The sequence below is a fragment of the Cibotium barometz genome, chromosome 32 (genome assembly GCF_041138505.1).
Source record: "Cibotium barometz isolate CiBa-2024 chromosome 32, ASM4113850v1, whole genome shotgun sequence".
Classification (NCBI taxonomy): domain Eukaryota; kingdom Viridiplantae; phylum Streptophyta; class Polypodiopsida; order Cyatheales; family Cibotiaceae; genus Cibotium; species Cibotium barometz.
The window spans coordinates 48,028,214-48,053,878 of record NC_141077.1 but is presented as its reverse complement, the minus strand read 5'-3'; the positions used below and the strand labels follow the sequence as shown (position 1 = coordinate 48,053,878).

The window sequence follows — 25,665 nt, the reverse complement described above, 5'->3', positions numbered from 1 at the left end:
TTGTCATGTGGTTCAAAGCACTTGAATCAACGTACCATACATCATCTTTATGTGCTGCTTCAACATTTTCAGACATGGCATTAACGACATGCTGCATAACAAACAACCTTTCATTATCCTCATTGTTTCTGCTCGAGGATGCATAGTTGTTTTGCTGCAATTTCCCATTTTGCATGTCAACCTGCTTCTTATAACAATCTGCCTGCACATGTCCAGGCTTACCACAATAAAAGCATCCACGTGTAATCGTTAAACTGCCTTTGCCAATTTTCCAACCTCTTTGACTCCCCCTGCCTCTGAATTAGCCTCTTCCACCTACGTGTTGTTGTTGTTGTGAATTCTGGGACTGTTGTTGTTGCTGCTGCTAGACATAATTTTGATTACCTGTTCGGCCACCTCCTTGGCCACGTCCACGGCCTCCTCTACCTCGTCCTCTTCCTGAACTTGTGTAGAAGGCCTATTGCTCTGAGCTGTTTTTGTTTTGTGAGAAGACTGTTGGTCTCCACCCAAGCTCTTCTCTTCTATAATCAACATAGACACCAAATCTGTGAAATTGAGAATGTTTTCTTGAGTCTAAATAGACGTTTTGAACGCCTTGTATTGTGGCCTGAGACCACGTAGATAGACTTTCACCTTATCATCATCAAATGCCAATAAATGCAAGGGATTCTACAATACCCTTGATCTTCAATGCATAGTCATTCATAGACATACTCTTTTTCTTTTCTCCACAGTATGAAGTTCATTCTTCAATTGGATCTTTCGTGCCTTGGTATTCATTTCATAGAGCTTTACCAAGGTGTCCCACGCCTCCTTGGGGGACTTGGCATCTTGTATGTGCCCATCATGGTGTCCTATATACTGATAAAGAGCCAATACATAACTTTTCTGGCTCCTTGGTTCCAATCCTTGAACTCTCTCACATCTGTAGCAATCGGATTGATCTCCGGTGTCTCCAGTGCCTCTCCATGCTCACCTTCTATGTAGTCCCAGTAACCCTTTCCCATCAGGAAATTTGTCAACCTGAACCTCCAAGCATGGAAGTTGTTCTTATCAAGCTTCTCAACAATAATTTGGTTTATGCCATCATTTGACATCTTGCCAGACACACAAATTTACCAGAAACAACACTATGGTTTGTCCTGCACAAACTACTGTATTTTCTACAGCGGTATTGTACTACACTCAAATGTCACAACCAGTGACCTCAATGTGCATACATACACCCAATGGCAACTATTGACCTCCTTGCAGCCCACACAATCTCTGCACAACCAACCTGTCTTCTTGCAGTTCTTAAAACAGAGTTCTGCATAGAATCGATGACTTACCCGCAGTGCTTAAAATCGGCTGCTTTCTGAAAAACAGAGGTCCTAACGCACCCAAAACGCATTTTTGGCCTGAAAAATTTTGTCCAATAGGATGTTATAATTGCCCTGTAGCTTTACTCTCGCGAAGAAAGCTCCTCAATCAGAGATCATTTGCCGGTGCCTCCCGTAGAGCTCCCGACAAGGGTGTAGTCGCCAACACAAATAGGGAAGAGTAAATGAAGCTCTTACCCTTGTACTGCTTCTTGTGCTTCTCTTGCTTGTAGCTCAGCCCTTAGCATGGACCAGGCTCTGATACCATGAAAAGATGCAGGGGAGAAGAGAGCTTGAGCTCTTGCAAGCACACACACACTCACAAAACCCTAAAAGAGAACATACTCACAAAACCCTAAAAGAGAACACACAAGGTGAGAGGCTGAAAATCTTCTTCTTCTTCACATAACACTCAACACACCATATACAAAGATAAGAGTACACACAATATGAAAGGTACTTAACCAAATATATACTAGGGTTCTCTATAGTGTGAACCCAACTAAATGAGCTGGCGCTATAACTATGCCAGTCTCTAGAATGGCTGTCACACAACCTGTCATCCCACTGGCCGCATACCACCCATGGTCTCACCAACCATGCCAGTGGTGTAAGTGTGGGGCCTATCCCCCAGGCGGGTCATCAGTGTCCACCGCCTCACTAGATGAGCTCGATATCTCAACAGAGTTTATGGTACATGATCTAAAATGATCTACCTTCAAACTCTATGATAAGAGAGATCACCTCTCTTTTAAGATATTGAGGTTTATCCATAGGAGTAGCAACCGGCCTTCAGATTGGGCTCACAAGGTCATTCTCTCACAAATTAACACTTGCCTTTACACAACTAATGATCCCAATGAAGCGGCTCTTGCTGTTCGTAATTTGGTTCAAAGATTTTGCGACAATAGATTTGAGAAAGCTAAACTTTGGAGACTAATCAAATCAAAAATCAAGAATACTTTTCCTTATCCTCATTTTGATATCCTTCTGCTTCAAAAGATTCTCTCTGTAGGATGCACACCACCATTGGTCATACCTAGGATGAATAGCCTTGGTGTCATCCATTCCTACTCTTTGGCCCTTTCGTGATGGGTTTAGGGTGGGTTTTTGATAACATTTTGCTAATATAAATGACAAATATTGTCTTGATCTTATTCAGCTTTGACTAAATTTTGGAAGCATTATTTTGAAAAATATATGTTGTCCTTTTTAAATTAATTTTTGCTTTATAACAAAGAATTTTCAAACTTTTGGCGGTTATTATATGTCTTGTATCGAAATGTTTAACACACACAAATACACACACACACACACACACACACACACACACACACAGAAGCATATACAACACAGACACACATATGCAGTACACCCACAAAGAGAGAGAGAGAGAGAGAGAGAGAGAGAGAGAGAGAGAGAGAGAGAGAGAGAGAGAGAGAGTGGTTTGTGCAGTTTGGCACGATATGGCACTTGCAAAAGGAATGGAAGTGCGCTATCACGTCAAACTGCACAAATATAGATAGAGGGGTCGCTCGGGTTCTAATTCCTCACAGGGTTTTACTGATCAGAACAACAGAGAAAGCTTAAGCAGGGACCCACAACATTGGATCCAAAGTTTAGTGATCCAAGGAGAAGCAACATGCGGATGAAGGCTCCAAAGTTGTTGAGGACCACAAAGAAAAGGTCTATTGACTTTGCCCTACTAACGATCGTGAGGAGGTTATGTACGGATAGAGGAACCACAACTTGTGAGAGGACAGACAGAGGAGCAAGGATTTCCAACTATGGAGCCAAGAGGATCTAGTTCCCCCCTTTACTTTGTTAAGTAGCATAACGATGAGGAACCCAATTCAAAAGACCAAGATATGGGGGCAGATGAAAATGAACAGGAGAAAGTGGGTGTTCTCAGTCTGGTGTCCCTTTCCGAATGCTTGCCAGAGGCTCTCTATTTAAGAGGGATTTTAATTTCTCAACGGAGGCTAAGGAGGAGAAAGGGCCAACTAGTGACACAGAGATGCAAAAGAAAAAGAAGAAGAAGCAGAAAGTTCTTAGCACTGACATGAAGGACAAGAAGGAGGAAATTGTTGATAGCAATGATCTTACCTTAATTGATGAGAGACTTTTTGATTTTGTTTGTAACGCTAGAGCTACTGATGACTTTCACATAATTGCTGAGATGTTTAACAAGCCTTTGCCAATAGAGTCAATTTTTGACCAGCATGCAAAGTACCTATCAAAACAGAGGGACGGTTTCGAAAAAGCAGTTTCCAAAGGAAGGCTGCTGCTAAGGGATCAGCTTTATGTGCACTTACTGGATTGTGCACCAAGCAAGAAAGTAAACAATTTTTTATACAAGAAGTACCAGCGATTCCCATCTTCCTACTACAAGTCTACTTGGTGTACCATGCACATGAGTTGTTTGCAGGATGTTGTATGAGCCATTGGGATTCTTCTGCTACTCGCACTGCCTCTATAAAGAGCTTCCTGAAAGGGGTGAAGAACTGCTCTATGAAGGTACTATTGAAGATGAGATTCCCCAAGAAGATGAGTTATCTTCTCAAGAGGCAGAAGTTGAGGAAGAGATACAATTAGTACAGGAGGAAGAGGAGGCCAAGTCTATAGATATTGTTGCTCTTAAGACGTGCACAATACAGAGACCTCTGGATGTAGATCTCTATAAAGTGGACCAGTGTGGTCTAATATTGCCAATACTGCCATAATTCATTTTGGATAACAAACGTTATGTACTCTTATTTAACATTCAGAATATTTTCAGTCTAATAGTAGGGAAGATTTTTCTCTATGTGCTATTGCCAAATTTCAGGAAGAGAGCAGTGGTTTTGTCTCAGAAGATGACAGTGATGACTTAGCATTGGAGGTAAATTACAATAGTAAAGAGTGTCTTAGCATATGTTTGGGCAAAGCATAGAAGCTCAAAGATGATGGCTTTGTTCCAGACAATAGGACCTTCATGGAGCTTCAGGCCAAATATGGCTATGATAGGTTGAATGACTTCACAAAGGAGTGGATAAACAAAGTAGGAGAAGATAGCAAAAGTTCTATTAACCTTTAGCAAGGCCAACTGTTTGTGATAGATGAGACTTAGGTTCTCTCTCTCTCTCTCTCTCTCTCTCTCTCTCTCTCTCTCTCAGTGAAGAAGTGATATGTAGATTTATGTTTCCTTAATTATTTTGTTTTGCAAAGTATGTTTGAAGTCAATGATGAATTCTTGCAGCGGCATAAAAGGGAGTACTGTGGTCGAGACACAGCTCTCTCTCACTACCTACCCAAATTATCTAAGGCAAATATGATAATCTACCACAATGCCATGAGCCAAGAAGGGAGAGTTGTAAATTTTTTATTCAAGACATTGTCCCTATTTCTAGGTGGAACAATTATTCCTAAAAGTTATGAGAAGATTATTTTGATAGAGAAGTCCACTGCCTTAGAAATTTTTAGATGCTACCCTGAAAATATGTGAGAATATTTCTTTTATTTCTGCTATGTTTCTAACAATGTAACATTGGTTTTTGTGGCATGTAGGCATAAGTTCCTTCAAATCTAATACAAGAACAACTAATAAATAGTGTATTTAAAGTTTCCCTTTTTCCTTTGGTGGTATTGGCGTGTTAATGTATTGCGATTAAATATAATTAAAGAGAGTAAATGATAGTCATGTATGTTTAAAGTTTTCAAAGCCATCTCACCCAAGCGATACTTGGTCCCATTGTCTATGGGGTATTTAACTCAATATTATTAAAAATGTTTTATAAATGTTTTCTATGCACTTATTTCATTGCATTGCACCCCAACAACAATCAAATACTATTTATTTATGAATTGATTAATTTTAATACTTGTTAAGAGGATTTTGGGATACTTGTAATGGGGGGGGGTTAAACACAAGGAGTAATTACTCTTATTAATACTTGTTAAGAGGATTTTGTTGATACTTGTAATGGGGGGAGTAAATACAAGGAATAATTACTGTCATTAAGAGTTGCTATTAAAGGTAATAATGTATGATCATTCGTATGTATGGTTGCTTCCATTATGAGTGTTTGTGGTTGTAATATCTAGTACAAAAAAGTACCCACACCCCTCCCTCACACCAAACTTTTCATTTGTTGCTTTGAGATATCTACCTTCTAACCCTATCAATGCACTCTTTTTCCTTGTGTAATGTGTGAAAATTTTTTGCGTAGGGATTCTTACATGTTGTTTTTGTGTCTGTGTATGGCTGGTTTGGGCAACTTGCCAAGGTTGCATGCATGTTGCTTTTGGCAAAGATATGCATCCCTTACGTACTATGTGGGCATATGAAGTAACATATTGCTTATAGATAGATTACACACTCTTGAAGCAACTTGCCAAGTGTGCATGCTCCTAAGTACTTCTATCATATATTAGAATGTCCTCCATACAATAAAGAAATTCAGTTATATTCATGGCCACTAGAAACACATTTGGGATTCAAATTTGGCTGGACATCAAATAAAAGAGTAAAAAAGACTAAGGCTTTATAAAATTGGCTTTATAACATTAGCCTTACATGGACTTAAGAGATAAACACTTGGCTAAAAACCTTTTGGCATGACAAAATGTGTTAACCCCAAAATGGGTATTAACATACATTGGCATCTAAATATAACATCTAAATAAACCTAGAAGTCATCACGCTTAGAAACTAATCTCTGCACAGGCTTATCTTTGATAGGAGTCTCTTTGTTTGTGTTCATCCTTTATGGATGTGAAAATATACCAAATCCAATTTATAATAACTTAGTTCAGTTTGTGCCTTGATGATGCATCAGACTATCCCAATCCTTAAATGGTGGCAAAGCATCTACAGACTTTGAGAGACTAATGTAAGGCAGCGAGGATGCACCAGCGGCTTTTGTTTCCGCACAAGCAAGATGTTCTGAGCAGCTCGCCCAAGGCTAATGCAGCTACAGCAGCAGCACCGACAACAACAATGGCCAAGAGCTCGCCGCTGACACGCCACCACCACATCGCCGTCCTCGCATTCCTTATCCTGACACTCGCCACCCTCTTGGCTTGCATCGCCAGATCCTTCACCTCTTGCCAGTCCCCGCTTGTGCCCCCCCGGCCCCACACCTGGGAGGAGCTCAACCAATCAAACGGCCGGGAGAACCTCAACCAATCAAACGGCCTGGAGTTCATAAAAGGAAAACAAGTCATCTTGGTGTCTCACGAGCTCTCATTATCAGGTCCATTGATTATGCAATCAGCTCAATTTCTGTTTTTCTTTCCTTTTCTTTTTGATTCATGCTCAGACTAAGATCGGACGTTAATCCTTGACCGTAATGCTGCTGTACTTAGCTTACATCATGATTTAAACATCAACCTTTGATTTCTACGCTTAGACATCAACCTTATGTTTGCACTCTCATCAAGATCCATCTATCTTGCCTGCAGGTGGACCATTGCTTTTGATGGAGCTTGCAGTGCTTCTTCACAAAGCTGCGGGAGAAGTGAAGTGGGTCACCAATCAGAAGGACATAGCCAAGAACACTGTATATGAAAGCCTTGAATCTAAGCTTGTAAAGAATGGTATTCAGGTTCGGCCTTGCTGGAAAACTGCTAGATTTCTGGTATATTTGGATTGTTATGGTTGTACAAGCATTGGGGTCATCATCCTTGAGATTTTACCTGTTGTTTAAATTGAACCATCATTCAACCACATATACCACTAACCAAATGCACTATAGTGCTGTAAAGTATGGCCGCATCACATTATGCACGATACTTTTTCTCATGAAGGCTGTTGTTGCTGCATGAAAGGGTGTGAACGTGCTGCTGAAACTAGGAGTCTACAGATGCCATAAGGAGGACTACTTATGGTGAAAACAGATGTTGATGCTGAGTGTTTCACTAGTGACCGAAACACTGCTGCTGTGTGAAAGCAGGAAATGAGACATTTATAAGCACCATATGGCTGTCTGAGCTGTTATGCTGGTCAGCTAGCCAGTCAGCCAACCTTTTCTGCCCCATAAGCCCTGCCCTTGGGTGCTCTTCTTGCTCCTACTCTTGCCGTGTAAATGTTTCTTGTGACTATGCTCCAGCTAGCACATTGCAAGAAATTATGTGACAAACACAAAGTCCAAAGAGGAGGCTCCTTCATAACCACAGGATGATCATAGATGAGTTTGTCTTGGCTTTCTTCAATTCTGAGGTCAGTTGCACATGAAGATTGCGTCATGCAGACGTGTGCTCTAAGGGATTATTTGTTGAGGGGTTTTGGAGCCTGGTCAGCATTCTGTACTTGAACCACCCAGCAGACTATGCCCAGTTAACATAACTGTGGGAGCTTCTGGAATGGGGTATCCCAAGACTGCGGTTGCAGCATGAAAGGTTTCCAGCCATGTATGTGAAGAAGAATCTTCAAAGCCATTAGAAGTGTTTGGTGGAGAGTCTTTGACATCATCGATGATTTCTTCAGCAGCTGCAGCACCATATGAGGATATGTTAGTGGATGTGTCTTCACCCGAGACAAGAGTAAAAAGGTGAGAAGTCTTCTAATAGATTTTGATCCAAAAGTACTGAAGCATACAAATTGTCACATGTGCAAGGACTACCTGTATTCAGAATTGTGCGAAACACATAGATGAACAGAGAAGAGAGATGTTGCTATATATTCATCAATATATACATAGATCCTGGCCTTATGGCCTCCCAAACGGAACTCATATGCCTATGACCTATCCCACAACGTGGGATCAGATGAATACAAGTGGGATTCAATACGCCTATCTACAAGCTCCCAAAATCACATAAAATGCAGTTGGCCAGTAGACCAGAAGTCAGCCCGTTTTAGGACACACAAAAGTGGCTCTAATAATGCCTTATTACCTAGCTTTGTTGTCCAGCACTTACCCAACTGCCCTGGCTTTAAATTGGGCTGTTTACTGCCCCATAAGGTTCATAATCACAGCCTAAAATTGGGGATTAAGCATGTCCACATTCTGTGACATCCCCTTTTGCTAAGCTTGATGATGGGAATCCAAGTGATCTTGGATGACTAACATCATCCCCTTAATTGCATGTGGACTCCATCCTTGGCATCCTGCTTCCAAAACTTGAGGCACTCTTGACCGCTTGGATCTTGTCTTGAAAACCTTTTGCCACAACCTTGGATTGCTGCAATCTCTAATGCTATGTTCTGCATTGAGAAATGTGCACGTGTTCTTCTTGTCCCCTCCTTGGGTTGAAGAAGTCTACCTTTCTTGAGCTTAGAGCTTGATCCCTTCTTGAAAACTTCCAACCCCTTGTTCCTCCGTTCATCCTTGTAGCATGGTGGTGGCCAGGCTGAGCATCTAGGGGCTCTATACCCCATGGCTGCCCTCATTCTAGTTCCATTGGGATACTTGATGTCCAAGAACCACTTGGCTTCTTTTTCTAGTGTGGACCAAAAAGAGCTACCTTGTGCATTTTCCAATCATGCAAATTCAGCACATCTGGCATCATCCATGCCACCACTTGGTCCAAACCATTGCAAGGTCAAGACATTGGCCAGGCTTTTATCCCTGCATGATGAAGTAAGTGTGGGTGGGACATCAGTCGTGTTGATACCTTGGGATCATCGAGGCTTTGATACCTATGTCCTAGTGGAAGAACTACCTGTATTCAGAATTGTGCAAAACGCAAAGACCATAGTTGCATTCCGTACCCGTACTCATCCGATGAGTACCTTCAGTACTTTCCGTACCACTCCATAGGTACCGTACCTCGTACAGATAAGGTCTTCATACCAAATATGAGGTTCAATGTACAACACTTATTTGGCCCGTTTTTTAATTATTTTAGTCAGTGGTCATTGCCCAGTAGTTAATAGATTAGTTTTTATTTCATTACCATTGTCTTTCATGCTATTTTTGTATGGATGCTAGATATTTCTTATTTTATATACATACATACAACATAGTAAACAACGTGAACGTACTTAAAGTACTTATCTTGATGCGTACTTTACATACACGTACCATACCGCACCGTACCTAAAGTACTCAACCACTATGGCAAAGACGAACAGAGAGGAGAGATGTTGAAAAGCATTGTCTACAGAGATTTTGGTCTTGTGGCCTCCCAAAAGCAATCTCCTATGCCTATACCTATCCCACAAACTTGGGATCAGATGAATACAAGGAGGATGTTAGCAGTCATCTCTTGTCTGTACACTATGACAGGGCCTCTGTTGTGGGTGTGCCGCCCAGTTTTGGTGTGTCCCCATTTTTTCCTCACTTCCATGTGTTTTTCCCATTTTTTTGCTTGGTGTGGGAGGTTGTTTTGTGTGTGTTGGTGGCTGTTTCAGATGCTGGCCGATTGGACACTGCTGACCCGACTTGATGTGCTGACCTGGCCAACTGTAGATACATTGGCCGACAGCCCATTTGCTGGCTGATTGGCTGGGACAGGTTGTGGGCTGCTATTGGCCTATTTTGTGCTGGCCGACTAGCAGCCTGCTGGGGCCATATAAAATGGCCCCTTGTCCCCCACATTGTTCATTGTGTATTCCAAGATTTCTTTGGTGTATATAGCAGAGTTACACTAGCTTCTCTCTCTCTTGCATATGTGTATTGCTCTCTACAGCAGTTGTCTTCATTTCCGCTATGCATTCTGACATGGTATCAAAGCCCTAGGTGGCTTGAAGCTTGGAGACAGTGGGACGTCGAGGGTTTGCTGATTTAGGTGCTGATTGGAGACTGTTTTGGGCTGTACGGGACTTGGAGATCGGGTAGAAGGCGGCCATCATCGTTGGACAGCCACCTTGCATTCTATTTGCAGCCTCTTCTTCTTTTTTCCCACCCACCCTCCCTTCACAAGACCATCAGATTTGCTTGAGATGGTTGAGAAGCACGTGAAGATCTCGACACTCCCCACGGTCCCGGTGGACCGCCAGTTGGACGGGAACAACTACGGCATATGGAAGGTAATGATGGAATCTGTTTTGGAGTCTTATGACTTGGCTGATTTCATTGTTGTTGGGGTTCCACGGCCGGAGTTAGAGGACGGCGAGTTACCCTCTATTCAGAAGGAACGGGAGCATAGTCACAAGGGACGGGGGACGGGGACGGGGACGGGACAGGGGATGGCCATAAGTAGGGAACGGGGATGGGGGAGGGAACGACACTCAAAAAATACTTTTTTTTAAAAGTTTTTCTATCCTACACTTATTCTACTTTGGAAGTACATCAAAATGAGCACAAATTTACACTAAAATGGTAAGCTTTTGAGTCATATTAACAAAACACGCCCTTCAAAGAGTGAAGGCGTTCACAGTTGATTGTATTAATAATTAAGTTGAGCAAAGAATTACAGAAGATGCTTGATTCGTTTCAAGACGTATTTCCTAAGGAATTGCCATCGGGTTTACCACATGAACGGGCAGTCGATCATCGTATTGACTTGATTCCTGGTGCTCATCCTGTCAGTATTCCACCTTACAGGAGGAGCCAAGCTGAGGAAGATGAGTTGGCTAAACAACTCGAAGATTATTTAAGGATGGGCCAGATCCGTCCAAGTAAATTACCTTGGGGTGCACCTGTGTTGCTTAGGAGAAAGAAGGACAATTCCTGGAGAATGTGTATAGATTACAAGAGATTGAACAAGCTGACCATTAAGAATCGTTATCCTCTCCCTAGATCAGATGACCTGATTGACTGGTTAGCAGGAGCGAAATATTTCACGAAGATCGATTTACGTACTGGCTATCACCAGATACGTATTCATGAAAGACATGTCGAAAGAACCGCCTTTCGGACTAGGTATGGCCATTACGAGTTTCTCGTATTACCTTTTGGGTTAACCAATGCTCCAGCCACTTTCCAGCAAATGATGAACGATCTTTTTCGTGAACATTTTGAAAAATTTGTGGTGGTGTTTCTGGATGATATTTTGATATATAGCCGTACTCTTGAGGATTATGTCAGACACCTCATGATTGTCTTATCTATTTTAAGACAGAATCGACTATATGCTAAATTAAGTAAATGTGAGTTCTTTATGACAGAAATCATTTACTTGGGACACAAGATCACTCGAGATGGATTGAGCATTGACTATGATCGAGTTCAGAAGGTTCTGGACTGGCCTATACCGCGAACAGTGAAACAACTTCGTTCTTTTCTCGGTTTTGTTGTTTTTCTTAGAAATCTGTGCGGGAGTACTCTTAGCTCACACTACCGATGACCGACTTATTGAAAGGTCGTGGACGTAAGTCAAATCAGCCTATCACTTGGAATAACGATTTGGATATGGCCTTCAGACTTTTGAAAGATAAAGTCAAGGAAGCACCTATCTTAGCATTACCTGATCCTAGTCGGTCGTATGTTCTTGAAACTGATGCCAGTGACTATGCTATCGGGGCTGCTCTATTTCAAGATGGTAGACCGGTTGCTTTTGAAAGTAAAAAGCTAGACGACACTCAATCTCGTTGGCCAACCCTTGAGAAGGAGCTTTATGCTGTGATTCATGCTCTCAAGGTTTGGAGACATTATTTATATGGCTCCAAGTTTGTGGTATTGACTGATCATCAGTCAATCAAGTATGTGTGTGATGCGGATGATTTGAGTGGAAGGAAAGCTCGTTGGGCTCAGTTAATGCAAGATTTTGATTTTGAGATCTGTTATTGGAAAGAGTCCATGAATAGTATTGCAGATGCGCTTAGTCGAATTAGAGAGGTGAATTCTTTGTCGTTCACCGAGATTTCTACTGACTTATTTCAGTCATTGAGAGGGCTTTGCAGGAATGATAGTTATTTTGGTCCATTTTGGGAGAAGATCCAGGACGGGAGCTCATTGATTGACCAAGACTCAATGACTGAGCAGTCTACCATTCAGGTTGCAGGAGGCCAGTGGATGATTCGGAATGGTTTACTATTCCGTAATGACAAAATTTGTGTACCACAGATCCCGGACATTAGGTCCAAGATTCTTAAGGAGTGTCACGACGCCCCTTCTGCTGGACACCCTGGGGTACACAGGACACTATCGTTAGTGAAACACACTTTTTATTGGCCAAAGATGAAAGGGTATGTAGAAGATTATGTTCTCAAGTGTCAAATTTCTCAGGCAAATAAAGCTGAACGCTTTAGACAGGCTGGGTTGTTGCATCCTTTGCAAATCCCAGGTAATAAATGGGAAAGTATTTCCATGGATTTTATTACCGGATTGCCAAGAACACATCAAGGCCACGATTCTATTTGGGTTGTGGTAGATCGCTTGACAAAAATGGCTAGATTTTTACTGACCCGGAAGACTATTACAGCTACGCAATTAGCACGGCAGTTTATCGAGCAATTGTTTAGACTGTACGGGTTACCGTAGGACATAGTCAGTGATAGGGACTCTAAGTTTACGAGTGATTTTTGGAAACTTGTTTTTGAGAAGTTGGAAACAACTTTGAATTTGAGTTCCTCTGATCATCCTCAATTTGATGGCCAGTCTGAAAGAGTGAATGAGATTTTGGAGGATATGCTTCGAGCATATGTATCCAAAAGACAGAGTTCATGGGAGGATTATCTTCCTATGTTAGAATTTGCATATAACAGTACTAAGCATACGAGTACAGGTTTTAGTCCTTTCATGCTTATGTATGGTTTTCAACCCAGATCATCTATTACAGTAGGATTCTCAGGACTTCAGCATGATGTAGCACGTAATTTTTTGCAAGATATGCAGGAAATGTTACAAGTTGCAAAGGAATCTATTAGAAGTGCTCAAGACCGAGACAGATTTTATTCTAATAGACATCGTTCACCCAGAGAGTTCTCTGAAGGAACGATGGTGTATTTGCGAGTTCCGAAAGATTCCGAGACTTTACGGACAGGTTGATCTCCGAAATTATCCCCTAGATATTGTGGACCATTTCGTATTACACGACGGATTGGTTCTGTTGCATATGAATTGGATTTGCCTTCTCATGTGAAAGTTCATCCTGGATTTCATGTTAGTAGACTTAAGGAAGTACTGGGTGGAATAGACTAGTTAGTTACTCCTCAAGAAATTATAGATGTCGAGGACATGACATTTGTTCCGCACGAACCTGAAAAGATTCTTGGATTTCGTGAAAGAAGATTGTGTGATACGCTTATCACGGAATACAAGATCAAGTGGAAGGATCGTGTTGAGGAGGACGCTACATGGGAGACATTGACTACTCTTCAGAGAGATTACCCTGGGCGGCCAGCAACAAATTGTCCCACGACTGTAAATTCAGCATTAAATGCTGAAAATAACACATAAAAACCTGCGCATCACTTCATGGCTGGCTGGGCATCATGCGCCTGATTCTCTGGGGGCTGGGCACTAAATTTGCAAGTACATTGGGACTGAGCAGCCTGTATGGGCTGCCCCATACTTGCCCTACACCCCTCCTAGGGCTGGATAACCAGTCGGCTACCCCTGACCTGTGCCCTTAGGGCTGTCCTGCAGCCCTCCATGGCCTACCCATGGCTGGTGGGTACAGCCAGGACCTTCCTGGCCCTCATGGGGGTGGTTTCACACCATCCCCATGCCCACCCTAAGACTTGGGGTAGCCCTATGGGCTGGCCCCTTTTCCTATAAACAAACCCTAACTATCTACACAATGATCTGGCATCCGGTACCATACCAGATACACAGAATCACTGACATCATTCCAGAGGGAGACTTATAGCGCGGACTGGCACTGTTTCATGTGCAGGACAGTGCACACCTGACCTTGGACTCATAGAAGACCAAGGACAAATGGATACCAAAGAGGCACTAGAAACCATGTCGAATCCATAGGTTGAGGTCAACCAAGAGGTGTATTTGTTCGAGCATGCATAGCCACAAACAATTCGAGATTCCATGTGAGTTCTCGAGATCATCATAGCCATCGAGGAGGTGACAGTTCGCGAGGTTCCCACAATTATCTCCGATCCATTGACGTGGAGGAGAAGATAAGTACTTCAGTTTCTGAGGTGTTCATGGAGTCTACCATGCCAATAGAGCTTCCAAAGGTAAAGGGGCAACTTCCATTTCCGGCAGTTCTCGAGGAGATAGTGGTGGAGACACCATATGGGAGATCGAGCCCGTAGTCAAATCGATAGCATGGAGCAAAGGTGCATCATGTGCATTCCAGCTCCAAGTTTAGCAGGAGGGGATGTCACGTGCACACCTTAATCCGGTGCCACGTAGACATGATTATTCCTTACAACCGCCTTAAGGGCGAAGTTAGAGGTCGTATATGGGCAGTTTGGGGCTGGTTCGGTGGTCCTATAGGTGACCGGAGTTGCCCAGGACATGCACCAATGGTTGGGACATATATGGACACAATATAAACACATTTTATGACATTTTTGATGACTTTTTATGGCCTTAAAAGTGAAAATTGACCTGATTACGACTTGCTATCACTTTACTATGTAAAGGCAAGTCATGGGTCATTCATAATCATTCAAAGACAGAGATTGTAGAGCCAAAGTCCAAGGGCATGAAGCCTAACAGTTTGGATTAGCCAAGTACATCTCCAAATCAGCGTTTTCCATTAACGCACAATGGAAGGACAATAAGCATAAGTTCATTCATAGCATTCATAGTCTAGATCTACATTGGATCTATGACAATCATTGTAATTACTCATTCATTCAATAATATATAGTAGGAGTAGGTTAGGTAAAGAGTCTCTCTCTTCTCCTCTCTACTTCTCTATTTCGTGAGCATGTGATTAGTGTTAATCTTTATTGCTTTGAGTTACAAGATATGGTTGAGAATGAAGACGTCAAATCACAGCCTTGTGACCTACTGCTCACTCGCGGCTAGCACTTCGCCTACAGAGAAACGTTCTCTGAAGTACAACGGTGAGGAAACCAGATGATTATGACTATTTGGTGACACACCTATATATATGCAACAATGCTCCTAGTCGGCCAGTTGTACCCAATTGCCATGTCACCATAGTCCATAAGCATTATTATTTCAAAAAGGCACAAGAGGCTTAGTACAAGAAGTAATATAGTGAACTAGTGACTCTCCAGACTATAGTCATACCAGCCAGTACAAAGAGCTTTTGAACTCCATTCATACACAAAGCCAACTAAGCCGGTCTACTAAATACTATTGCAAGACTGTGCATCCAGACTACACTTCCACTTTTAGACTTGTATGCTTACAACCATGAATTTCCTATTCTCTCTCGATTACTCTCTCTCAACTACTAGTACTTTTGTCCTCATACATAGAGAGACTCAACTGGGTACCACCCGTTGGCCCTCAAAGCAGTTACAAGAGAAAAAGACCGTTATCCCAGTAGGAGCTCTTGATCATGATGGATACATCACAGCATCTTTGGCGGCCATTAGCTGAATTGGCAGACCATTGGCGGTGAACTCTTAGAGGTGGTTCACCTGCCAACAACTGGCATTGGTTGTGGCCTATCCTGCTTTCCTTTGCCCCCACAGGTAGCCTCAAAAGGTATGCCCTCAAGTCACTTTAGATAGGCACCCTTTATTGCCTCTCCTTTTGGTCCATTGTCCCAATGTGGTTCACCTTGAAGGGTGCCCATGGGCTGTCCACAGCTATGCCCCCAAAATGACCATTATTAGTAAGCATATAAGTGCATGGCTTTCACACATGGCTAGACCTAATTGCTTAGGACTTGGACAAGGACTTGACATTGACTTAGCCTTCCTAGACACCCGACCAATGGGTCTAATAAGTGTCCAGTTGGGCTTGTACAACCATTACATCTTGCAAAGAGGGTTACAAAGACTTGTGCCACAGGCACGATCAGACCAAACCCTATTTTCTATTGTGGATTTTTTTGCTCTTGTTTTCTTTCTTCTCTTTCTTGTCTTTCCTGGACCTACTTTTTGTGGTTGGGCTGCTTGCTGTCTGATCTTGTCCTATCTCCTGTTGCTTGTTGTTTTCTTAATCTACCTATCTCTGATGTTTTGTTTATTTTTTTGGTTTGCTTTTTCTCTATTCTGCCTCCTTTGCATTCCTATAATCTTGGAGATTTCTGTGTTTATCTTCACTACCCTTATCTCCTCTTGAACTTTTCTTTGTTGATTGCCTTGAAAAGTTTGTGGTGGCTTCTAAGACAACTTCTTTTGTTACTGTACTTAGCCAATTCATAAAAGCAGTGCGCCACTGTAGGCCAATCTAGACCTCACTCTTGCTAGTCCTTAGCACTTGGGTAGGTCCTATCAGTCCCCATGACCGGCGAAGCTCTAACCCTAACCTTGGGTTAGTACATCCCCTTCACCCGGCCTCATTCCTAACCCTAATAGGGTTTCGAGGTATGCGGTCCTAACAGATCCCCCACTCCTTTTTGCATTGTACTCTTGACCTCCATGGAGGGTTGTAGTTTGTTCAGGTCTTTATTTCAACGGATCTTCCATTAGTTGAAAGAAAAATGAAATGAGCAAAGAGCATTCCGACCTTTTTGGAGTAAGAAACTAAATCACCATGATATGCTGCACCTTTCTGTGCCTTGTCATTTGGTCTCTTGTTCATTTAAAATCTGCTGAAACTTTTCTTACAGTCAACTTTGTTGGGCAGGTTTTGCCAGCCAGGGGCTCACTCACAGTTCAGTCAGTAAAGAAGGCAGACTTGGTTATACTGAATACGGCTGTAGCTGGAAAATGGATAGATTCTACCATGAGGGAAGACATTTCAGATATGTTACCAAAGACATTGTGGTGGATTCATGAAATGCGTGGTCATTACTTCAACTTAGAGTTTGTGAAGCACCTTCCAAATGTTGGTGGTGCTATGATTGACTCCTTTGCCACTGCTGAGTACTGGAAAAACCGAACACAGGAGCGACTGAGGTCAGACAAATCTTTTTACTTTTTGTAATTGTTTGGTATACATTGCTGTTATGGCTATGCTTTTCTGGTGTTGTTGGCCCACTTTGTTGCGTAACATCTATGAGGATGGTTGTTAGCATCTCTGCTACTGCTTTATCTGATTGAGGACAGAAAGATTGGCAGCATTGCTGAACACCTCTGGCTGGTGAACTAGTAGGAACTCTTCATGTTGGTTTATGTATGAAGATATAATAACCAAGGTGGACATGTCTTTGCACATAATTCGGCACCTATACTTGGGCACCAACAATATGAGTTGGGAGTTGAGACGCACACATGACACAAAAGGGTTCATGGTATGCACAATGAGACTCTGGTAAGACACAGATTTTTTCTTCAATTGGGAAAGAACCCGAGCTTTCCTTTGAGTTATGTGATTTCCACCAGGGCGTGTCGGTGATGGGACTCAGAAAGCACATTGTTGGAAGGTCATGGCATACAGCTCAAGTTGGAAGACAAGCGCACTTGTTCTTTTAACTATGCGACTCAAGCTTGTTTGTGAACGCAAACATGTATGAATGTGCTCGTAAACATATTGCCATTGTGCTCATGAATTTTTATTGCATGCCAATATGGGTGTGCTTGGGCATGGTGCATGCTGTTCTCGGGGGCATGTTGTATCTTTTTGGAGGTGTTGGTATGCATGTGATGTCCATCTGTGTGGTGCAGCTGCCCATGATGTGCTCTGTTGTAAAATCTTTTTGGAATCTTCAATGGAAATGCCTGAAATGCACGATTCCATAAGGATTTGCATGTACCACCTGTAGAGGAATATGTGGTTGCAATTGTAGGGTTGATATTCTTTGGCAGTTAAAGTGGGTGAAACACTAAACTCCTGAGGATTTGCATGAACCACTTGAGCTCTTGAGTGAATTGGAGGGGGGTGGGGGTGTGTGTTGGGGTTAAGGGGGTGATAGTGCAGGCAGCACGGATACAGGTGTGGGGTTGAGATGAAGGGAAAAATTTCTTCCTTGACCTGATGTGACTGCTTCTAGAATGCCTTATGTTTGCTTCCATGTGCTTTTTCTCAGGGATTAAATTAGGTTCTTTGGACATCGGCACATGCATGATTGTCAAAAGCAAAGACCCTCATATTTTTATGAAGGAACCTGTACCAATTTGCTTTATAGACAGTATCACTGAGTTCACTTCTGCTGCCTGCATGGCATGATGCACAAGGTGTATGCCATAGGGCTACATTTTAAAGTATTTTATGTACATTATAGCATCTTAATGTTGGTCTTATTTATTGAAAGACTAGAAATTTAGTCTATAATAAAACAGTGCTTCTGATATGCAGAAGATGGGAGTTCCAAAAAATGAGGAGTTTTTTTTGGTGCTTTTTTTTAATTTCAAGTCTGCTATGGCCTCTTTAAATGCAAACTCTGATGTTCATGTTAACAAAGTACAGTTCTTTTTTGCAGTATAGCTATGCCACCAACATATGTTGTACATCTGGGCAACAGTAAGGAGCTAACAGAGGCATCGGAGAATTTCTTAGCTCGAAATCTATTACGAGAACATGTGCGTGAAACTCTGGGCTTGAAGGAAGATGATATTGTATTTGCTGTCATTAATAGTAAGTGGGCTTTTCGTTTGCACAATCTATTTGTCTTGGTTTGTGATTTTTGTATGGAAAAACTCTATAAAGAAATGAAATGTTTTTGAAATTCAGCAGTGACAAGTTAGAAATAAAACCTTGTACAGTTAGTGGATATGTGCTAAAAGGTTCTCATAGTATCTGATAGTATCCGGCAATGCTCTAAAAGCATTGATGTGCTCCATTCATTTAAACCTGAGGAAAAAGCAGAAAGGAATTTAAAAAATGGCAAGAACTAAAGTTGTAAATGTTGTGGAGAACAATGCTGGCCACATTTGTTACCACATCACATTAAACTCGGTCTTCAGAAAACATTACCCTACCTAGTTGCCGCATGAAGAGGTCGTGAGTGCCGTTATTGAGTCGTTGATCACAACAGTGCCATTGCCATTGCCATTGTGATGCACCTTCCTAACACAGCAGCCTTGTGCCTTCATCAACTCGATCATGCCACACCCATAGTTCATAACATTCGCGTTTGCTTCATGAAGCAAACGTTTGCAACATATGCGTTTGAAACTTGTCTTTCATACTTGCTTTTTTTTATAATGCTTTTCTAAGGTTTTGCCTTTTTTGAAAGTTGCTACGTTTTTTTAATCGAAAATCGGTCCACGCAATGAGCATTTATGTAACTTGTAAGTTGTAACTTTGTAAGTTTTTATAATGGAACTTGGAGAGCTTGAGTTGACAATGTATATTTGTATCTACTTGTCTAAATCTCGTCCTTTCTATGAGGTATTATATTTGTCACGTATGTTACTCGGCCCGGGACTGAAACATACTCGAAACATTCTTGCATACCCGAATGCGTATGCGTTTGCTAAACGTATGTTATGAACTATGGCCACACCTATGCTCCTGGTCATGTAAAACGTTGGAACATAACTAACTCTCTCATGTGCTGTAGGGATCCGTTTTAGGTTTCAAAGTATCTTTGCGATTTGGTTAGGACGTTTTTACAAATATGGAAAGAACCTACTTACAAGGCATGTTACTTGATGCCCAGCTGAAAGTACACTGCTTAAGTGGAATTTTTTGTTGTAATGTCTTTTGTTCTCTTGCCATGTATGATTTGCCCCTAGGAGAATGAAACATGCATGAGAGAATTAGGGCTACCTGTCCATATCATTCTATGCATTAGGAGGATTGAAACCAACCAGCTTAGCTTGTCAAATACACATTCAATAGTTCGATAAATCCACGTCCCCTCAAGTCCTTGTCCATTGATCTCACTCATTTACTTTTTATCCACCTCATCTGCTTCTTCAAGCGGTGTTAAGTTCTTGTCCATTGTTTGGAGAATGGCAAGCTCACATGGTCCATAACTCCACACAGGACATCCCCAAGCCAGAGATTAGACCAACTTTGTGCGAGAGCCCTTTGCATAGCCCTAGTGTCTTACATCACGCAAGCCACCTAAGAGAGTTAAGCTTGAGGTTGACATAGGCTAATTCAAGGTCTTGACTTCCCATGAGTTTCCCCAGTGGAGGAAGCGAGTTATTAATAAGCCCTCCTCACTTTTATAGTTTCTAAACGAGATGTCTTAATTCAAGGTCACTTGTACAAGGTCATCAATTAATAATTCACTAACATTCAATCAGTACCACAAATTAGCATGAGCCTAACCTCATCATTAATGCCACAGAAGTAATGTCCTTTAAAGGGTATAACATATTCCTCCTTTAAAGAAAGACCTCTTTGTCAAATAGAGAAATTCACTGAAAACTTTTCTAGGAATTGATCATTGAGAGATTCTATAATTTCACAGAGAGAATTTCTAGGAACTGCCTGCAGCCAATCCCTTGAAGAGTTTGCATTTCTTCAGTTACAATGTCATACTATTACTACTTGGACAGATTCGGGGGATTCCTACCCTCATGCCACATTAGGAAACCTTTGGGATTACTTCATTATTCGGAAGAGGTTTTGGCACTCTTACAGGAGGAGCCAGATATCCCATTTTTTTCTGGTTATTGCTACACGGTGGTCTACCTGTCAACCAGTGAAGAGTTATCTTTGGTGGGGATCCAAATTTCCCTAGATGCTTGATAGCCTCTGAGATTGTACAACATTGTCTCTAGGGTTGCAGAGTTGCCCAGAGGATATGGAGCTCCATAGCTTAGCTTTTAGGCAGATTAGAGGAGAGGTACTTTTTATACATCTTGGGGCTCAATTGCCTGGTTCACTCAGTCTGGACCACAGGTTTTCTTTGAGGGCGAGGACCATGATTCCGTCATCATGATCCATAGAGAGGGATGGCCCAGAGCTGCACACTTCAGGATATTCCTCGGTCATGTCGCACTGTCCTTGGGGAGACTTGATACCACGTGGGAGATTATTTCCAGCATCACTACGTGGCAGAGATATGGAGGGCTAGATGCATGGAGGCGATCAAGGTCACCCAGATTTAAGACACTCATTGCATTTGTACCATTTAGGGAGATATTAATTATTCATACCCTCATTTCCACTTGGATCCTTATACATACCTTCTAGATCAGTACAAGCAAAGTGCGTTCTCTTCATGAGGGAGTGGGATCAAGGGATCTTCTTATGTTCGACTCCCACTGGACTCTCTTGTCATTGCTGCGCCCCTGACTAGCTGTGATTACCTTACATTCTGTGATGAGGTTTCGGGCTTCTACCCATGATTTTGTATTGATTCTTTCATACTTAATGGAAGTGTCTTTCTTGCAAAAAAAGGAGACACAATTGTCTCCCAGATCAATCCTTCCACTTCATTAGTCAACTATGAAATTTGCCTGTTTCTCATAGCTCTTTAACAATTAATGGCCAAACCTGAAAGTTGCAAAGCTACCTCGAATCTTGAACGCTTCTTTTAGTCTAGTAGCATGGAAAGCATGATGAATCCTCACTCTTGGTGGCAGTTCCAGCTTATAGGCGGCATCCTTTATCACTTAAAAGAGTCTTAAATGGCCATACCTGAAAGAACGTGTATGAAATCTTCCAGTTTGGAAGTTTGCAAGTGGAGGCCCGAGGGGTAGCAAAGTGATGATACGGCCGGGATGCAACTATTCTTGTTTCAAAAACTCCCATATGCTGAGCTTTGCTAAAGAATTTCTTTGTGAGAGTTAACAAGACAACTCTCAGATGTTATAATATTAGCAAGAGTTTGCTATACATGAGGAGATCATCCAAAAAGATAACCAATCATTCATTATTATTGGCGAGTTAGTGAGTCCAAAAGGTAACACCAAGAACTCATAATGCCGGCATAGTTCATAACATTCGCGTTTGCTTCATGAAGCAAACGTTTGCAACATACGCATTTGAAACTCGTCTTTCATACTTGCTTTTTAAAAAAAAAAATGCTTTTCTAAGGTTTTACGTTTTTTGAAAGTTGCTACATTTTTTTAATCGAAAATCGGTCCACGCAATGAGCATTTATGTAACTTGTAAGTTGTAACTTTGTAAGTTTTTATAATGGAACTTGGAGAGCTTGAGTTGACAATGTATATCTGTATCTACTTGTCTAAATCTCGTCCTTTCTATGAGGTATTATATTTGTCACGTATGTTACTCGGCCCGGGACTGAAACATAGTCGAAACATTCTTGCATACCGAATGCGTATGCGTTTGCTAAACGTATGTTATGAACTATGAATGCAGGTACCTCATTTGGAATGCCGTTTTGAGAACCTCTCCCATGGATCCGACTTTGATTCTTAGATCCATCTTGGTGAAATACATAGCACCATGAAGACGATCAATTAAGTCATCGATCCGTGGTAAAGGATATTTGTTCTTTACCATCAGTTTGTTAAGACCCTTGGTAGTGACCACATGGTCTCATCCTTCTTACCAACAAGAATCTCTGCTGCTCCCTACAGAGACTTGCTTGGCCAAAAATGCCCATCCTTGTCTTGCAGTTTCATTTTCTTCTTTGAGACTCAACGCGTATGGATTTTGAAACATTGGTTGATCTCCAAGCATGATCTTAATTTTATGATCAACACTTCTCTCAGTAGGTAAACCATAAGGCAACTCATATTGAAGCATCATAGATTATTCAGCCAACAATTCCTGCAAAACCCTTCCCTCCTTTGAATCTTCGAACAGTTGGGACAAAGTTTTGACAGATGTTAAATACTCTAGCATGCTGTAGTCCTATACTTTCATCCTATGCATTGGAAGTTCAACTCGTGGTTGCCTCCCCATACATGCATGAAGGTCGAATAGCTATTGGACCATGTATTTATTCTTCAATACGGATTGAATTCCCAGACCTTGGCACATCTTCCACAACTTTCCGATCAACATTCTCCAGATCACAATTACAGGAAGACCTATGAAACACAATTTTGGTTTATGTAAATAGTTTTCAACATGAGGAAACTGAATAATCAGATTTGATACCTCCATGATAAGTAACATGATCAGAGGAACAAAGTAAAGATTTTACTTGTACTGCGTTACACATAGGAAAGAAGACCAGAGACATAAAATCAAGTCTTATTTTTAGAAAGAAGACCAGAGGCATAAAATCAAGTCTTATTTTCAATACTCAGTGTGTTTACAAACACCTCCCTTGAATTGGTTTGATCTGGATCTCACAGGTGTGTCACGAGGCAAGGGCCAGGACTTGTTCCTCAAATCTTTTTTTGAAGCTATTCAACTGGTTAAAGGCATTTCCAAGCAGTTAGGAAAAAGTCTGCATGCTGTTGTTGTGGGTTGTGATATGAATACTGGCAAGTATGAACTGGAGCTGAGAGATTTTGTGAAGGAGAAGCGAATTGAGCATTTGGTGCATTTTGTGAATAAGACCATGAACGTGATTCCGTACTTGGCAGCCATTGATGTGCTGGTTCAGAACTCCCAGGATAGTATTTCTAGAACCTTATTTGTTCGTTTGCTTGCAGTATTGCATTGTTTGCCAGTATGAGCTCATGTTACTTTACCTTAACTAAGTATCCTATGGTTTGCAATGCAGGCTCGAGGTGAGTGTTTTGGGAGAATAACAATAGAGGCCATGGCATTTCGGTTGCCTGTCTTGGTAAGGTTATCTCAGGAATTTGGGACCTGCAGTAGCTTGGCTTTATCACCCTTTCGTAAAATCCTTGCCTTGATATGCTTATGCAGGGTACGGCGGCTGGTGGAACGCGGGAGATTATCGTAAACGGCACAACAGGTCTGCTCCATCCTGTGGGGAAAGATGGCATCCCTATTTTGGCCAAAAATATGCTTCATCTTGTCTTTGATGCCTCGAAAAGGCTTGAAATGGGAAAAAGGGGCCATCAGCGAGTACAAGAACAGTTTATGGAGATACACATGACGCAAAGGATTGGGCGAGTTCTTCGAGAGGTCTTGGATAGGGCAAAACACCATCAAAGAAGTGCTGTAGGTGTTATTTAAGTGTATAATGCATGAACCTGCTGGATCAAGTATAGCACATCGCAAACATGCTCAGTGGCTGCTTTCTTACAATTTTTGGACCAAATTGCATCCTTATTACATGCTCGAATCTGGGCAATGGGTCAGTGACGCTTGCATTGAGTGGTGACACGTGGGAGTGATCATGGTCTTCCATGGTGTTTCACACTTCTTGAATCGTCTGCTCAGTCTATGCCTTTCGTAATCAGGATCATAAGTACATTTTGGACCATAATTGTGTTGATTAGTTGGTGTTCCTTTATTGCAATGGATGGGTAGGCCCTGCATTTAGCTCATTAGGGTTCTGCTGGCAGCTTTGGCCCCATCAGCTACCAATGCTTGTTAATTTGGCAGGAGCTCTTAAAGGTTCTTCTGGGTACAAGGGTTCGATCAACTGCCAATGCTTAGTTCTCACGCATGAGTGGCCAACAGTCTAATACGGGTTGAAAAACCAGTCTTGTAAGATATATAGTATGCAAATGACACTTGAACATTTGGGGTGGGGTTCGTGCACTTAAATGGTGATCTGGAAGTGCTACTCTCATTATGAGTGTGTAATGAGATGACGCGTTGGGGGAATGTTACACGACGATTATCCAAAGCATGATTGATTGATTGAGAGAGAGAGAGAGAGAAAGTTGTATTAACGTCTTCAAGAGGCAAAAATGACCTATGAGACCAAAAAGGTTATATCATATCCATGAGGTACATCATCCTAGGTACAAAATAGTAATAAAGAAAGATAACAAAAATCTAGAAGTATAAAATCTGATCTAGGTACATGAGCATAGAGCTTTCATATCACCCTAATACATCCCTCATGGGTTGCTATGACACGGTGCTCAAGGTGGTAAAACTGTGTTGGCACGAGAAGGTCTTGTGATGATGGGAGATGATGGCTCGGACCCTCTTGTGGTGGCGTGGCCGTGGGCGAGGGCCATGGGGTCTGGGATGCCGAGCTTTTTGCATAACTCAGTGGCTCTATCGAGTGTCACACCTCTCGGCTGAGCTCCTGCACTAGCCTGTGGTCCAGGTATGGTGGGTGGATCGGCCCTTGTGCTAGTATGGAAGAAGTCGGTGAGAGCTCTCTGTGCTGGTCCTTGAGCAAGTATAACTGACCTAGATCTCACTAAGGACTCCTCGTGTCCGCGGAGCTCTAGAAGAAAATCTCTGATTTGGGAAGTCCATGATCCTGGAAAGTGGTCCGAACCCAGCTTGGAAGAGGTAGTGGAATCTCCCCCCATCTCATAGTATATAGGGCATCGACATATGTAATGATCCTCTGTCTCGCGCTGTGTGTGACAAAGATGGCATATCCTGTCCTCTGGTGCGATCGCCCTCGGCCCATATCTAGCAGTCTCCACTCTCAGTCGATGGGACGAGGTGCGGCTTTGGTTGATCACACATCTCACCCCAAAAGATAGGTGTGTGTCCATGTAGCGTGGGCGGATGAT

General features: G+C 42.1%; 1 protein-coding gene across 2 annotated transcripts; it reads left to right on the top strand.

The window, feature by feature from the left end:
• Positions 1–6,172: 6,172 nt before the first annotated feature.
• On the top strand, positions 6,173–24,443 carry LOC147620275 (UDP-Glycosyltransferase superfamily protein). 2 transcript variants are annotated; one of them, XM_086772464.1, is made up of 7 exons: positions 6,173–6,595; positions 6,804–6,946; positions 16,910–17,181; positions 18,645–18,799; positions 23,398–23,661; positions 23,773–23,834; positions 23,921–24,443. In XM_086772464.1, exons 1-7 carry the CDS (start codon positions 6,247–6,249, stop codon positions 24,191–24,193), a joined length of 1,518 nt encoding a protein of 505 aa, XP_086628590.1. In that variant the 5' UTR covers positions 6,173–6,246; the 3' UTR covers positions 24,194–24,443. The 2 variants fall into 2 exon arrangements, with proteins under 2 accessions (XP_086628590.1, XP_086628589.1); XM_086772463.1 differs by having other exon boundaries at positions 6,804–6,979.
• Positions 24,444–25,665: the final 1,222 nt, after the last annotated feature.

Coding starts and splice junctions, on each gene's coding strand:
- LOC147620275 (XM_086772463.1), top strand. CDS start 6,247: ATGCACCAGCGGCTTTTGTTTCCGCACAAGCAAGATGTTCTGAGCAGC. Junction 6,596..6,803: donor TCACGAGCTCTCATTATCAG/GTCCATTGATTA, acceptor TCTTGCCTGCAG/GTGGACCATTGCTTTTGATG. Junction 18,800..23,397: donor TGTATTTGCTGTCATTAATA/GTAAGTGGGCTT, acceptor TGGATCTCACAG/GTGTGTCACGAGGCAAGGGC.